At 34.3% G+C, this 18,059-nt stretch overlaps 1 protein-coding gene across 6 annotated transcripts in view; it reads right to left on the bottom strand.

The window, feature by feature from the left end:
* ADGRG6 (adhesion G protein-coupled receptor G6) overlaps positions 1 to 18,059 on the bottom strand; it is a 134,448-nt gene that overhangs the window by 110,855 nt on the left and 5,534 nt on the right. For all 6 annotated transcript variants that reach the window (XM_008006833.3, XM_038000808.2, XM_008006835.3 and 3 more), the window contains exon 2: positions 15,956 to 16,056. In XM_008006833.3, coding sequence (XP_008005024.1) covers positions 15,956 to 16,056 — 101 coding nt within the window. The remainder of the gene's footprint in view (positions 1 to 15,955; positions 16,057 to 18,059) is intronic.

Genomic DNA, 18,059 nt, shown 5'->3' with positions numbered 1-18,059 from the left:
GAGTAAAATGGGATACTAGTCTTCTATAATCAGACCAAGATGATAAATTATCTTGGGTATTTTCACAATACCCATGGTTTGGTACTAAATCATTAAATAATGTACTAAACTTTTTCTGGATGTCATCAGTTTCTGAAAGAATGATCTGCGTCAATTAATCTAAAAAGGATTCTTAAAGAGAAAAGATTTTCAAATAAAAAGCAAATGTATGCAAATATAAATCCCACAAGTCTACAAAAAGAGTTCATAGCCAACTAATCACTCATGCCCCTACACACACATATACACACCCTTAACCTTCACTTAACATGACTGCATGACTCTTTCCACAGATGCTTCTGTGATCTCCTCAGCCATGATTTATCTGTCTCCACCTAATAACGGAGTTTTGATAACAGATGATCTCAGTCTCATAGAATGAGTTTGTTCTCACACTTTTAATTTAAAAGAACAGTGAATAGTCAAGGGGTACATAAGAACAAAACTCTGTTCTGTACAAGGAGTTGGTATTCAGTGTGACACTCATATTGAACCATATTCAAGACCAGAAACAGAAACAAAAAAAAGTCAAGGGGATCTGAAAACTCATGATCACATTGTATATTGTCAATAATTAGGTCCAACGAGATATGCCAATTATCTTTCTAAAGTTCTAGTTAATTTTTTGTTACCATTTCTTTTTGTATGGGAGTTTTGAAAATTCACAATTTTGCAGAAAGGAAAGGGAAACACAACTGGAAATCACTTATTAAGAAAAATCTTTTTTTTTTTTTTTTTTTTTTGCTGGGAGGACATGCAGAGAAACAATAAAGTTTTGAATTTGTTTTGACGTATCCCACTTTAAATCTGTGTACACGAATTATTCTAGAAACAACCTATTTAAAGTCAAGTAGAATTATTTTGAAGACATATTTTGAAAAAAATAAAATTATTATTAACTCTCTTATCCCTATGTTAATATCTGCATACTATCTACTAGTTTTTTATATGCACGCATATTTTGCATAGTATTTAGTATTAATATTTTATTGTACTAAACCTATGTGTATTTCTACATTATAATTATAGTCATTTTGCCATAATTCATAAAATTATTCTGTATTATTGAGATTTTAGGGATTTTTTGTTTTTTTCAACCTTAATTTTAAATGAATATCTTCATGTGTCAAGCATTTGCTACTAAATTATATTCTTAGGTAAACTTCTTAGTAATTAATCAAAAGTACATTATCTTCTTGGATGATTACAGCAGGGACTATTTTTAAAAATTAAACACCTACATAATTTTAGTATAATAAATCCACTAATTATAAGATAACTCCTTTTTTTAAAAAGTCTACGAATTTCACTTAAATGAGAAGCATATCAGATAAATTAGTAAAAGTTTGAAACTATATCATGTTTCTAAATAATTCATTGAATACAGCTATGGTTACAGGTATTTTGATTTTAAAGAACAGGGCACAGATACAATAAATGTAGAAATATTTGGTCTTCCAAATGTCAAAAATCTAAAACATACAATTCATTATGTTGCAAAAAATAAACTCCAAATTGGTTGTTTGGATTTTAGAATTCTTTTTCCCATGGAAATAACATTATCAAATTCAGTTAAAATCCCAGGCCAACTCATAACATAGCTAAAACAAAACTAATCCTAAATCCAGTTAATACCGTGGCGCCTCAGCCCAAGATTCTGCTAAGCTACAAGCCTCATGGGAGATGTAAAGAACAGGAAGGTGGAGCTGGGTGGAAGCTCTAGCACTTCTCTCCTTTGGGAACCGGGAGGAAGGTGATTACAGTGGAGGGCTATGCTGGAGCACAAACCTACCACAGGGATTATTGGGTCACGAAAAGACAGGAAGAAGTAAACTTCATGGTCTTTTAGACATATTGTCTGTAAGTCCAAAGCTCTTATGTTACCAACTGCTTGGGAAGGTTTTCTTAATTCCTGTACTTTTTAGGTAAATAGCAAGCGACAAAATGACTGGAATGCAGAATGAGCTACGAGTATTTCTAGCACTGTAAATAATCCAAGTAAATATGCTCCCAATGTAACTAAAATGCATGGTTGTGCCTCGTTCTGTTTGTTTACAACAGAGTTTCTCTGCCCTTCACATCAAACTGTAGTGTGGACGTACTGCCTTAATTACAAATGTCTTCCTTCAAATAATGGGCTTTACTTCATTCCTATTGCAGTACCTATACTCTCTTAGTTTTGTGCAGAATACAAAAATAAAGAAGAAATACTCCCTACCTGTAGGCACTAATAACGGAAAAATAGAAACATATTAATAATCATAAAATACAATATGGCTACAAGACATAGAATAAGTATGAATGGTTACAGAATTCCAAATGAGAGATGGAGGAAACTTGGAGATTTAGAAAATACTTTGCTGCTCCATTTCCACCATTAAAATGCTACACAGGTGGTCACCTGGGTATACACACACATGATAATGAAGACCACAAAACTACCTATCTTTCTATCCTTATTTTAAATGCTGCCTACATGAAGAGGCATTTGAGACAGGTCATGAGATGGCAAAGCACTTTATTAGGTAGCAATGAAGGAGAATGGAGATTTGGGTTGAATAAATGGTGTGGAGGCAGGGAAGTTTGTGGAATGTCAGAGGAAAAAATGTTTTCAGCTTGTTTATTTCTTAGATTATGTGTAAGGAAGTAGTGGAAATAGTTTAGAAAATACTGGTTGAGGATATATGGTGAAGGAACTTCAATGCCAATCAACAAAGGCAATGCTGACATCAGCAACTGAAAGCTCTCCTAAGTCCCTGTGCAAATTACACTTAAAGAAACGTTTATAGGAAAGTGATTTATTGCTAGATTGCAGAGGAAGACAGAAGGCAACAAAATCAGTTTTTCTGTTTTACAGAAGCTGAGGCAAGAGGCAATAAGGTCTGTATTAGAATAAAGGACATTCAAAAAAATACAGTTAGACAAGAGATGCTCTCATATTTAGCAATGAATTAGATCTCAAAGAAGTCTGGAGGAAGACAAGTAGTGATATTAACACCCTGAAGACAGGAAAAAGCAGTTAGCAGTTGAAGAAGAGCTCAGATCGCTACATAGAGGTCCATGAGAAGCTCTCATAATCAGCCGGCAATAAAAAATATAAAAGATAAAATATGGTACACCAGTATAGGGCTGCTCCATTATACAGCCATGTACCACATAACAACATTTCAGTCAATGACAGACCATATATATGATGGTGGGCCCATAATATTATAATTCTGCATTTTTATTGTACCTTTCCCAGGCACATTCAGATATACAAATACTTACTATTATGTTACAATTCCCTACAGTATTCAGTACCTGTTAAACAGGTTTATAGCCTAGAAGCAACAGGCTATACCATCTGTGTAGGAGGCCATAACATTTAGGTCTGTGTAAGTACACTCTATGATGTTTGCACAGTGATGAAATCACCTAATGATGCATTTCTTAGAACATACCTTTGTCGCTAAGCAATGCATAACTAATCTTATGAGACCTCTGTCATATATGAGGAGTGTCATCGACCTCAATTGTTTTGTGGCACAGGTCTGTGTAACTGTTAACACAGGTCCTGCATAGCAAAATATCTGCTAAATCAGCTCTAATTTAAACGTATAAACTAAGGAATGAGAACAGATATTAAGACATAAAGATTGAGCCTCACCTTTCTGTAATACGTACTGAAGTTCAAAATTATACCACTTTTCACCCTTTGGATTTACTGAATTATATATCATACTTCTTCAAATTATCCCATCTAATAAGGATATATTCTCACTTTCATGAGATGTGTTTGTATAACCCACAAGTCATCTGGGATCTTAATATTAACAGTTGATGATTATGGGTCCTATTATTTTGCTTCCATCAATAGCCCCATTCTCATTACACTCTTCACAGGGAAAAAAAAAATGACATTTATCCAAGGGTACAGATATAGCAGGTGCTTCTTCAGAAATGAGACTGTCTTGACTGATGCTTTCAACTCACTACTCACTCATCTAACCTCTCAAGTCAGTAACCAGGGCAGAACAAATAACCCCCTCAGAGGCCATTCACCAGGTGCTGAGCTACTCTAGGTCAGTATTTTCAAGTGTTTGATTAAAATGTACTTTCTGGTTCATGCTTTATATTTGCTGGGAAACGAAATTTATAAAGATTTGTGGAGTTTTTCACCAAGAGCAGGCATTTGTGAAATGAGGACCAATCACTAAAAGTTGTGTTTTAGAAAGCTGGCACTTAATTCTCGATATAGATAGTAAAATCCTGATAGTTTTGGGGACAGTGGAATTATGTTAATTCTGTCCTAAAACTATTACCTGTATATTTTAATTGGATGAGACTGTTCTAATAGAGGTATAATTTACATAGGAAAAAAATGCACAGATTTAACTAAGCTGTTCAATGAGTTTTGATAAACGTATGCCTCTGTGTAATTAAATTCAAATCAAAATTTGAAACATTTCCATCAACACAGAGAATCTTACCATATCTCCTTCCAGTCTGTTGCTCCCTAGAGGCCACCAGTGTTCTGGTTTTTATCATTATAGCTTAGTTGTGCCTATTCCATAATTCCACATAAACAAAATCATAGAGTACGTACTCTATGTCCCTCTTTGTTCAACATGTTTTAGAGATCCCTATTAATATTTTTGCATACATCGGTAGTTCATTCTTTTTTTGCTGAGTAATATTCTATATTAAGAATATACCAAAATCTGTTTATGTATTTACATTTTGATAGACATTTGGATTTTTCTTTTCCACTTTATGGCTATTATGAATAATAGTGTTATAAAATTCCTGTATAAGTCTTTTTGTGGATATTTTCATTTCTTTTGGATAAATACCTAATAATACAATTATTAAATCATAGTGTATATATATATGTGTGTGTGTGTGTGTGTGTGTGTATGCATGTTTTTTTTGGAAACATAAGGATATAATGAAAAAGGAAATATGTGAATCTTAAAAGCATAGAGATTGCTATCTTGCCATTTTTTTAATTTAGTTCAGACTATTGTTTGAAAAACACTACTCAGTTTTATGCCCTGCTTTTCTCAATTACATTTTTATCTTTATCCCATTTCACTAAACATTTCAAAAAATTAAGTTATGGTTATGCAGACCTTTCATAATGTAAATATTCCATAATTATCTAATTCTTTCTTGGTGGATATTTGTCTTTAATATTTAATTATTACAACTATTTTTGTGATGAGAATCTATATGTGTTGTTACATATAGGCACCTACTGGTCAAACGGTTTAAAAAGTGTGATACATACAGAATTTATCAGCCTTTGGAAATGTCTTACTGCTCTAATATATATTTACAGAAAGGGATGACTACAAAATAAGAAATTAATTCACAGGATCCTTTTTCAACTTAACGGTATATTTCAAATAACGCTGTACCACACAGCTGTGAACACAGTGTATTCACACTGCACTTGCGTTGAATATGCAAGTACTGAAGCTAATTTTTGATCAAGTTATATCTGGGCTATGAAACCAGAAAAATGGAAATCAACCATCCAATTTAATGTCTGTTAACCATCCTCTGCCTGATTTTGCTATTAATAGAAACACAAGCTAAAAGTTCAGGCATGCAGTTTTCACCATGTGTACAAACTGCATCTTCCTACTACAGCTCACAAGGAACAAAGCCTCACTACACATTGAAAAGGTATCTCTGACTGTAAACGAACATTTTTGCAAAATTTCATTTCAGAGTCAGCATTTTAATTCATGTTACTGATTAAGTTACTCAGAGTCAAGTTAGCAGTGCTATTGATAGCAAAAGCAACTATTTTCACTCCCATCGTTAGTTGCATCAAAAAGGGCTTTAATGCTTGGTGTGTGCTGTTCAAGTTTAAATCAAATCTGACATAAATTTGTAATGTATTTTCTCAAAGACACATTTTTCTCTCAAATAATACTTTATTTTTAACCTGAAATAACCCACAATATATTTTCTGATTTTATTTCTAAGATTACTAAAAATTAAAATACTTCTAAGGTACCATGTGGAAAGTACTACTGATGCTTCTAAGGCATAGTCTTAAAAAGTAAGACTGTAGTCTTACTTTTAAAGGATGAAAAGCTCTCCTTTAAGTATGGGGAAAACAAAATTACATACGTTCATTTTTACTATTAGATTTCAAATCTACTTTTTGTACTTCCACATAAACAAACTGGTTTAGTTTATGTATTCTGCCCTAAAAGGTAAAATATACTTGTAACCTATTTTAACAAAGTCTAACGAACTACATCTTTTTCTGACCAAAAAAATAAGTTGTTACTTACAGCACTAAATGTTTATATTTTATACAAAATCTCTACTTCCCACAGATGGGAGTTTTAAACTTAAATTAGCCCAAAGTTCCCAATTCAAGATGCTTTCAAACATAATTATGATAAAGATAAAGGCTGTGGTAAAGTAATGTCAGGCACACATAGTGGACAGAGAATAAAGATAAGTCTTTCTCTCTGCTTCACTTGAACCAACCGCTTTAAAGTAAATATCCTAATAACTGTCTTATGGAAAAATTTAAGCTATGATGAGAAAATTGAAACGTATTCAAAAGGAAGAAATAGGAATGGGAAATGAACTAGGCAGATCAGGTGGAAAATCCGATTTAAATGACAAAAAAAGTCATATTAGTTGCTCAGAAGTCAGAGGCACCTAAAGGAACAATTTGAAGAATATGAAAAGCTTCATGTAAAAAAGATGGGCTCTCAAAAGTTGAATGTCATTAAACTAAATTTTAAATCATTAGTCATCTCATTCTCTCATACAATTTCACCCTAAGCCAGACTTACTATGAAAAAGGAGATTTTTGTCCAATTTACTTTGGACCCAGGGAGTTTACTTAGGAGCTCTTACAATATACCCAGTGGAGATGAAAGCCTCAAACGCAACAGTTATAAAGACAAAGAAGGTACTTCTGATCTAGATTCACCAACCCTCGGTCACAACTAAATATGCATTTGAGCAAGAAGCAGAAGGCATCCAGGGTGCCTGAAGTGCTATTACCATTTCCAGGTTTTCAACATGTGTGTCAGGGCTGTTCACCAATGAGGAAACTAAGGCTGCCATTTCTAAGGCACAACAGTATGACTGAGAAAAATCATAAAACTGCAGATTCAACAAACAAAAAACAATTTTTTCATTGAGTACCCTAACTACCACCCTAGGGAAGCTCTCAACCTCTGTGCCCTTCAGCATTCATCTTCATCTGCAAATGCACAAATTTTACTTACAGAACTGTAGCTAGTGGGGACATGTCTATCTCCCCTGCTGGGCTGGAAGTCCTCATTCAGCTTTGTCAGCATCGGCCCTCACTTGACATCCTCGCCTGGTCTCCCACTTCCCCATCTAGCCTCATTCCCTACCTTCTTCTGCAGAGACCCTTTATTCTAGTAATGAGAAATAGTGTGCTTCTACAAAGTCATTTATAATGCATCTGTGCATTTGTCCTTGTCCCTGTTCCTTTCTCTGCCTAGATCCCCCTTCTCCATTTTCAGACCCATTCTCCATCTTCTCCCTTTCTGTTGTTATCAGAAGATACAGTTTTAACATTATCTATCCATGAGAACTTTTCTGAGACCTCTTCTGTTATCTCTTGATATTATGCCTATAATTCTACTAAATCGCACATCACACTGCATCCTATTTTTTTCTCACCTTAGTCTCCCCAGTAACACTAAAACTCTTTAACATTAAAGGCAATGATTTCGCTTTGCATAACTAGGACTTTGAAATGAGCCTGATATACATATGTACATATATGTGTATATATATATACACACACACACCCCCAAATACACACACACTGCTCATATATAGTACTATGACATAGCCTTTAGTGTTTAAATGAGTCTAAGAACAGCAATATTAACTCTATGTTCTCTGTAACTTCTTTAAGTACTATAATGCTCTCACAAATGTTGAACATACTTTAATAACGGTGGAGAAATGAGGAGACTCTGATTAAGAATACCTAACTCTCTGATAAGTTAGACACAACCTGCTAAGGGAAATCCAAGCTCTGGCAAGAGAGCTTGGAAAGCAATTCAATTCATTTGCTACACATTTACTGAATCCATCTTCCATGGTGTCACAATCAGTAGTATCATGTTTGCAAGTAGACACTACCTTAAATATCAGAAATGGCTTAAAATTCGAAGAGAACTTTCTTCCAAAAGGTCAATAAAAGAGGCAGACCTCTCTAACTCATGTGTGTGGGACATGGAAGCCAGTCAGATGATGAGAAGTAATAACAGTCCTAACCAAACACCAGCTAAAGCATCAAGGATGCTTACCAAACTGGAAGGAAAACGTCCTGTATCAACTTAGCAGAGTCTCTGAGAAAAACCACAAACCCTATTGTTGGTGAAACATTAGGTTATCAGTAGTATTGAAACAAAAATGTTTGTGGTCTTGAGCTGCCTACAAGTAATAGATTTTGAGGTTACCATTCTAAAGAGAGATGAGATTAGCAGTCCAAATAAAATACTAATATTGGCCTCTGATGAGCCAACCAGGAGACAACTGGTGTACACAATCTGATTAGGAGAATTCTGGAAAAGGTGAGAGGCTACATTTCCACAACCTCAGTGTATACTTGGAGCTCATTTTCTCTAAAATTAAAAACAAAGTGAGGTAAATTATCTCTAAAAGTCTAGCTTTTCCTCCTCATAGCACTGTTACTGCAGCCACTGAAATCACTGTGATCAGAAACTCTGCCTTAAAACTCTATTCAATAAGGCCAGTGATACAGCTAAACTATTCCTTATACTCATAGGGGACAGTATCAATTGTACATAATGTCATATTTCTGGACATGTATTTAAGGCATAAAACAAATAAATGAAGGACAGAAGAAAGGAACTGTGAATGTGTATAAAAGCAATGATTAATATTGCCAGAGTATTCTTTTCTCCAGATCTATATTTTACTTCAATAATACTGTTTAATAAAGTTTTGGCCAGGTAAGGATTCTTCTAAAAAGATCCTTCTCTTTGCAAAATTATAGGCGTTTTCTCATCCTTGTAGTTTTGACCAAACCGATAATAGTGACTTGTGTAATTTTGCAGTTATTATAAGAAAGATCCTGATTTTTAAATGGGTTGACACAATCCATCTTCTGAGCTCTAGTACAAAAACGTTTTCTCTTTTATCTAAACTAGCAGCACCAAACTTGGAGGAGAACGTAGTAGAGGAAGGCATGTTTTTTGACTCATAATAATTTATTGCAGAAAATTATGTAATTGTTTTACAAAAGCATATCATTTCTAAACCACAAGTTTAAGATGAAGTTAGTTTAGGAATGACTAAAAACCAAGATACGCTGACATGAAATATCTAATAATTCAAACCATTTTCCAGAGAAAAATCTCATTCAAAAGATTACTAATATATTTAATGATTTTAAGAAATCAAGATAATAGTCTTAACTACAGAAATATGATGGCCACATATTCCCCACTGGGATACTCTATTCCTCTCTGAGAGTTTTTTCTGTAGGAGATGGTTAAGAAGGTTAACCTGAACTGGTGATAGCCACCATCCATGTGCTGCCCAAGAACCTTGCTTGCTCTATTTATTTATTTATTTATTTATTTATTTATTTATTGACGTAGTTGCCCAGGGCATGATCTCGTCTCACTGCAACCTCCGCCTCCCAGGTTCAAGTGATTCTCCTGCTTCAGCCTCCTGAGTAGCTGGGATTACAGGCGCACACCACCACACCAGGCTAATTTTCGTGTTTTTAGTAGAGTCGAGGTTTCACTATGTTGGCCAGGCTGGTTTTGAAGTTCTGACCTCGTGATCCGCCCACTGCCTCAGCCTCCCAAAGGAACCCTGCTTTCTTTTCAGGTGTTTAATCATCTTAGTTCAATGGAGGGGAAAGGATGTTTATGTGACTTGATCCTCATTGTGGGATTAATACATTTTTCTCATCTAACCTCAAAACCTTCTTCCCCATGCTGCCCCACCTTATAAAGTATGTTTGCTCATTATATCTGGAATATATTGGGGTTTGTCTGTGGTTCTCCTCCATTCTGGTTTTTTTTTTTTTTTCCATCTTCTTTACTTACCGAATACTATGATATTGAAAGTACGAACAATGCCAAAGAAGAAAGAATAGTAAGAACAGTGCCAAAAAGCACATATTCTACTTGCTGAAAATAAAAAGAAAACTCCTTAGAGAATTAAAAAGAATTTAAAAGTGGTAGACAATTTAGTGCCTGCCAAAGTCTCAGAGTTTGTATGTCCCTATTAAAGTCTAGAGCTCCCCAGGTTTATCTTGTCCAAGAAAGTTACCCGCCCAACCTCTAGGTCTAGTTCATTATTAAAAGTACCTGCTAAAATTGGAAGCACACAGAAGAAACTTTACAGGTAAAATAATTACAACTATGTGCACAGAACAAAACAGACTGTATAACACACCACACACACACACACACACACACACACACACACACACACACTCCATGACTGGACTATAGGCTAATGAGGTCTTCAAGGTTTCTGGTACAAATTCCTCAATCCTGAGATTCCTTCATGTCCTGATTACTAGTGACAGGGGAATCTGAAGGACAGCTAGGTTTATCTTTGGACAATTAATTACTAAGAGAGTCATTTGGTTCTTACAGCATTAACACACTGGTCCTAGTTCCTCTTTGAGATACGTAGAAGTCTGTTATAGCTTCCAGATGACCAGTCTCCAGATATCTAAAGGCTGGTATCTTATTCCTACTGACTTTATTAAAGTAAATGTGCCATTTCTCTACATCCATTTTTAAAGCAATAATGCAACAAAATTTGTACTTAAAAAGCAAACAAATTGATACATGAAAGCAAGAATGTTGTGGCTGACACAAAGGGAGTCCACAGTCCCAGCCCACCTCTAAAGAGGTTTCACTCACTCAGTATTGACAGGGACTGCTCCAAAAATTCCTCAGATCGCTTGAGACTCATCAGTACGCTGGTATGCCTGGTCTAAATATTCTCTGTTCACCAACCCTCTCTACATTATGACAACCATGCCTGGAAATAAGCATGATCTGACCAATAAAAAGTAGGACTCTTGATATTCCCTCTTCCTAATATCATTTAAGTGGCATCAGTTTCATTAGTGGTCCCATCACACTGCTGGGTCACTTGAAATTGTCACTGTGGTGACAAGGCAGGTCATTCCCATTCTATGTTTATGTAACTGGCTTTATGACCCCTCAATGTATGATTTCATATCTAACAACATCAAATTCAGGCCATCCAAAAGTGTATGAAGAAAATTATCTAGAAAGTTGCCTTAAGGAAATATCTGTATAAAACTTTCTAGACTTTATTTATTCACTCACATTGACTCTAATCTGATGTCTGAAATGGAAAAACAGTCTTTTAGCTGAAAGCTTCAGACAGTAATTTGGAGCATTTTGATACTGAGTGAAACACACATACACACATTTATCATTATATGCAAAATGGTATGTACAATTAGAGCCTTATTTTTGACCTTTAAGATACACTTAGTAATTACTTAGTAATTTTCAATACACAATACTAAATTTTTTTTAAAAACATGTACATTCATAAGAGGATTATTTTTCTAGACATTTGAAAGTCCTTTGACCAAACTTTGGTTTAACTCTTAAATACAGACTGCAATATAATTGATACTAAATAATAATTGTTCATTTACGATCATAAGAAAAACTAACACATAAACAAACAAAAAAGCACAAGATTCTTTTTACACAATCACCTGCCTTCCAGAACTATGTTGTGCCCTGGGCTAGAACATACACAATTCAGGCCAGATTTTACTTTCAGAAACATTTCCCCTTGCAGCTGTTGATGTCTCATAGATATCAGAATAACACTGTGCTTTGAAATGATCTGCTGATATCATTGATTTTCAGGAGAGAAGGGAGGCTCCTCCCACACTGCTCATGACTAAGACGATCTGTGTGGAAACAGGTTCCTGGTTGCTTCGAAATGTATTGGCTCTTGGCTGTTTCCCACTCTACTTGAATCCATAACCCTCTGTCTGCTTGAAATATCATCATTTATCTTCAGAGTCATAGAGTGTTAGGTCACAAAAAACAAGTTATTATCTGAAACTCCTTTTAGAGATTCCTATTACGTGAAGAAAGAGCCAGAGAAACAGTTAAGTAACTAACAAAATTTAAATAGTCATACACTTCTACGCCTCTCTGATCATTTTTATGTGGCTTTAAAAAAAAAAAAAAAAGAAATTCATCATTTTTTTTCAGATTACTAAATACCTGATCATTGTAAGAATGCAAAAAAATTCAGAGGTGTACGAAGTTCCATCGTCATCCCTCCTGTTTCTCCAAACTGTGCCTCTGAGATAACCCATTTTTGAAGCCTGATGAGTATCATTCCATGTTTTGTTAACATGTTTACAAAGTCTTATATAAACATAGATACATAATACATCCAGGTTTGTAATGCAAGCTATTACAAATCTAAAATAATTTTACATTGTTCTATAACATAAACTTCTGGGCTCAAGCCATCTTTCCACTTCTGCCTCCGTAAGTACTAGGATTACAGGTGTGAGCCACAGTGCCTGATTATAATCTGCTTTTAAACTTAACATTATTATCATGAATAGCCTTCCAAGCCAATAGGCAGTTTGACCACATTGTTTTGAGGCACTGCACAGTATTTGACGGAACAAATGTAAAATAATGCACATAACCATCCCCCTTTGGGTGAACAATGTCTTTTCCGGTTTGCTATTACAATGCTAGTTAACATAGTGATACAGATTTCTCTATATATTTATGTTTTTTATTTTATAGGGTATATGCCTACATGTGAGAGTGATATACCAACGTACACATTCTTAATTTTTTAATGTGTTACCTAATTACTCTCCCAAAAGAGTCAACATTGTCAGTGTATACACTCTTTTCCCAACAATTTTGATTATATTGGATGTTGTCAGCTTTTCTAAATGGTGTCAAGATAGTGGGTAAAAATAAATCGTATTTTATTGTTTTAAGGCATACTTCTATGGCACGAGTGTAAATATTCTAAATTGTTATTTTACTGTAGTTCTTATTAAAGGTTATAATCATCACTTGTCAAGACACAGTGAGTTATTTTTCCACACTACTTTTGAAAATCCAGAAGTGCACAAAATTCACATATTTCTTTTTTAAGTGTCCCATGAAATACAAATGTTAACTACTAGCAAACTAGCAAACTTAATACTGCAATTCTTTTATAAAAATTAAACTATGGGTGTTATTGGAATCAAACCATAAGATTCTAATTTTAATCATCTGATCTAAGTGTCAATCGTAACAACCAAAAGAGATCTGCCAATCTCCTAACCTAGCTATCACAGTCAAATTAACAAAAAATTAACAAACAAGACAACAACCAAAATCTATGCAGATTATCACTAAGAATATGATATGATCCAGCGGAGCTCCTTTGAATTGAGGGATAGGGAAGGATTATGTGAGGTGGTAATAATTAAACTGAGATTTGAGCGTCAAAAAGAACGAGGTGAGGGAGAAGAGGAGACTAGGAAGGCATAGACAAGGAATAGAAAGGCCAGTGTGTCTACAAAATAGTGAGAGTGGTAGAGAATAGGAGGATAGAAGGAGGAATTTTAAAGATTAAAAGAGAAGTAGATTTGAGGATAGGAGATAGGAACTAGGGGTCCTGTTTGCACATTTGAAGTTTAAGGCCTATTATAAATCCAAGGGTAGATGAGGATCAGCACCTCAAGAGATGGCTCTAGGGGCCAGGAGGGGGCCAGGATGGAAAATACAGATTTAGCGGACGCTGGCGTCAAGATGCCACTTAAAGCCACTTGAGATCATCTAGGGGTTATCCAGAGAAGCAAAAATTAGTCAATGAAGGTGTAAACAAGGATATAACATCAGTTGAGCACTAGTCAAAAACACAGCAGTATTACACTTTGATTTATGAAAAAAAAAGATTTTAAATATCAGATATATCCGAAGTTGTAATATGCATTATTTTAAATGGCTTGGGAATTCATTATAAGGCACCCACGCTCAGTCATCTTATGATGCGAAAATTTTCTATTAAAATGCCAATAATACCCTCTAAAGAGTGTTTGTGAATTCAGACACTTACGAGGTGGCAGCATTTTAAGTGAGTCATTATTAGAGTGATACAGGTATTAACACAAAATGTTCTGGCCTCAAAAGTGATCACAGAAATCTATCTGTCACAAAACCTTATCCGATACACAAAAAAAGTTTAATAATGCAAGAAATAACAAATAAATAAGCAAAGCTTGTGTGAGAGAGTAACTTAACAAGTGTAAGTACTTTGATTCTGGTGACCTTGGGAATGAGTGTCTCCTCAAATTTTGTACCCCAGGTGATTCTCCTCCCTCAGCCTGGTCCCAGACAAGTTGATTCCCTTTCTTTACCCTAAAGAGACATGCTTCATTTATTCAAATGATTAAAATTCAAGAATGTGTATATATTAATTAAAATGTTGACATCTAAAAGTACAAATTGGAGGTGCTGTGGTCTCAAGAAGCCTTAAAATTATACAAATCCATGACCTAACAAAAATGAAAGTAAACAGACTTCAACTAATAATGTTAATCTCATAATTCATCTCATATCATGTAATTTATTCTTAATCACTTTTGAAAGTAGTTAACACTGTACATCATAACATCTAATATATCTTTAATTTTTCAATCTGTTTACAAGTGTGTTTCCTCTAATAATGACAGTAATAAGGAAAAGGATGGCTTTACAATAAAATTCTAACAAATACACACAAAATTCACTGAAAGATCTGATCTGTTTTGAAGCCATTAAGTAAGTGCCAGGAATTTTCCAAGTAAGTAACTGAAACTCTTAAAACACTTGGAGGCTTGGAAAAAAGTTTTCACATCTCAATACAAGTTTAATTTGTTGATGCATGAATAAGCAATTTTAGCAGATAATCTATTTCCATGATGTTTAAAATGTATTATTTATGATAATATAGATACATTATAAATATGAAATTAATAAATCTTGATGAAATTCCAAGTAATAAATACATAAGACTTCAAGAATTATGATTTTCTTAATTGACATTTTAGCTTTATTCTAAATGAAAACATAATAAGCCTAATACATACACCAGGAGAATACAAAGAGTAAAATAGAATGGACTTAAATAAATTTGCTCAGTTCAGTGACAAAACCAGAAAATGAAGAAACAGTTTACTTTTAAACATCATTCACATTCCTCAGCTTCTAATTGGCTTATTCATAAAATGTGCTGTTTACAGAAAATTTAGTTTTTTCAGCAGTCAACAAGATCTTATTTCAAAGTTCAAAAAAACGTAATTAGAAAAAATAGACACTTTAATTCCAAAAATGCTGTAATTAAAATTAACTTTTTCATATCAAGTAAATTAAACTGCATAGTCTAAAAACTTAAGTTCCAATTCCTAATTCATATTGCAACATGCTAATAAAATGAGGATGAATGAAACTAGCAAAGTCTGTACTTTCCATAAATAACTATATGAAAACTTGAAAAGAGAAGTACAGTATATTTACTCAACAGTAGAAGAAACAGCTAGCACTTTTTAAATGCCATTTATGTAGTTATCTCATCACTCAATACGGGCTAAGTAAATAAATAAAAGACAGCAAAGATTAAAGAAATAAACTCATTAGAAAATAAAACAATGATCAAAGAAATAGTATTCACACAAATTTCAAAGAGGATAGACAAATCATAAACAGAAAAAAAACTGCCCTATAAGGATAGAAACAGGAAAAAAAAAAAAAAAAGGCAGTAAGTAAAGGTAAGGCAATGTAAATAAGTAGCATGCTTATGCTGCAGACAATGTCATCATGATTAAACTCGAGGTGTGAAAGAGAAAGAGTCTTACCTGAGTGAGGAACACACATGATATATAAAGCAAATAAGAACAGGAGAGGACTGGGCTTCCATTTCCAATGGCAGCTCCACATTCGATCTGAGCGAAACATCCTGCAAAGAAAGAAGATGGCAATTAGGACATTCAACATTCAGTAAAGCATTATGACAAATAAAGTAAAAGTACAGGTTTCCAGTAGGGACTGGAAAATAAACCTTTTTCAGCCTTGCTTCCAAATAGTGGAGCAACTTAAAAGATGACACGACCTAATGACTTCCTTCAAGCTAATTAGCAAAAGAAAATAAATCCAAGCATTTTATTTGCCACATGGCAGCACTTTCCTTATCAAAATATACATAATAAGTGATTTCTGCATAAGGATGGGCAGTCAGACAATTCAAAAAAATTACTTATTAAAAAATAAAGCAATTTTAGTTTCAGCCTCACCAGACTGATGCTCATCTGGGTAGAAGAAGGATGTTTCTATCAACCTTCCTTATAATCTCTCAGAAATTTAGACTGTAAGGATGTGTTTTCCTTAATGTCTGCTGCTTTACAAATGGAAATATTTAACATAAAATCAAATTGCCCAAGCTCTGTTCTATCCCCTAAAGTGATACATTGAAGCATTAATATTCCAAAAAAGGTAAAGTCTTTATATATAAAATAGCTATCAATGTTTTCAAATGGCTATTAAACACCAGGTATTATAGAAAGTAGTAAATGACATTAGATGGGAGGTGATGCTTTGAAAACTCAACAATCCTTCTGCACGACAGACTCATTTAATTCCGAAAATTATATTTAATAATGATTTAGAAAGGAACATTCATATTACATTGTCTCAAAAAAATGGTATAATACACTTCATTGAATCAGCACCATCAAAAAAAGGCAAACCAGCAAAGAAGGAAGAAATTAAAAATGTTAGTCATCAAAAGGGACCATAAGCGGACTGGTGAGCAGAAGAGTTGGGAGGCAGAAAGGTAAGCAAGCAGTAGTTAGAAATCGCCAGGAGACCTGAAAATCCCCTGAGGGAGAGTTACTTTGCCTATAAGTAATAACTGAGACTCATTTTATCGAGGAGCAACTAATAAGATACTTTAGGGTTACAGTAATATCTACCCTAAAGCCTAAAGTTTGCTTACCTGGGTAAAATGTGTAATACTAAACAGAAAAGCAGAAAGAGAAATACTCAAATGAGCAAAATTAGACATGGAAGGACTCCTGCACTTGCCTCAAGCCTGCATTTTTAATCTTTAAGAGGCCATCTCCATCTCATAGCCAAGAGAACAAGCTTAGAGTGAGACAGATCTGGTTTGCTACTTATGAACTATGCTGTAACCCTTGGGAAATTGCTTGATGCCTTGTGCCTCCTATTTCTCACCTGTAAAATAAGGAACAGCAGTAAACCTAGTCCACAGTGTTGCTGAGATGATTACATAAGACGACGCCTTGCAAGCACAGTTCATGACACTCAACAAGTACTCAATAAATATTAGCTATTATTATTATTATCACTATCATTCCAGACATTCTCATTCAAGTGGTGTTATTCTGTCCATAGTAAAATGAAAGGAAAAGACTCAGTCAAGAGTAAACAAGATTAATCTCATATGCCAACACTAATCAATTGACTTTATGGTCACTTCTGAGATCACCTGGGGACCGAAATGAAATTGGTTATTCATGTCTGCTAATGAATACAGAAATGTTAAGTAGTGTCTGAAACTCATGCCACGTTTTATTATTCACCAAACTAGAAGTTCTAGAATCATGCAGCTCTCCTGATGGAAATTCTAAACTAGGAAAATTTGAAACTAGGAAAAGGTTAAGATTTGAAGAGTATCTGTTGTTTGCAAGTATATTTTCAAATCCATCCATCCAAAATATCTGAGATTAAAAGAAGTACTGCTAATAAGACGTATATTTTAGTAAGTAAGAAATTAGTAATTATAATAATGGATGTGGACTCTCGAACAGCACCAACTTACCTCCTGGTGCCTCTATAAATTGTGTGGTTTGTAGGGCAAGTACTTAAAGCCTTAGTCTTTTCTTCTGTAAATAGGATATTACCCACCAAAAAGAATTTGAAATAACAGTACAGGGTAATCTG

Source organism: Chlorocebus sabaeus, chromosome 13 (genome assembly GCF_047675955.1).
Source record: "Chlorocebus sabaeus isolate Y175 chromosome 13, mChlSab1.0.hap1, whole genome shotgun sequence".
Taxonomy (NCBI): domain Eukaryota; kingdom Metazoa; phylum Chordata; class Mammalia; order Primates; family Cercopithecidae; genus Chlorocebus; species Chlorocebus sabaeus.
The sequence above is the reverse complement of the archived record's forward strand: the minus strand, read 5'-3'. Positions and strand labels throughout refer to the sequence as shown.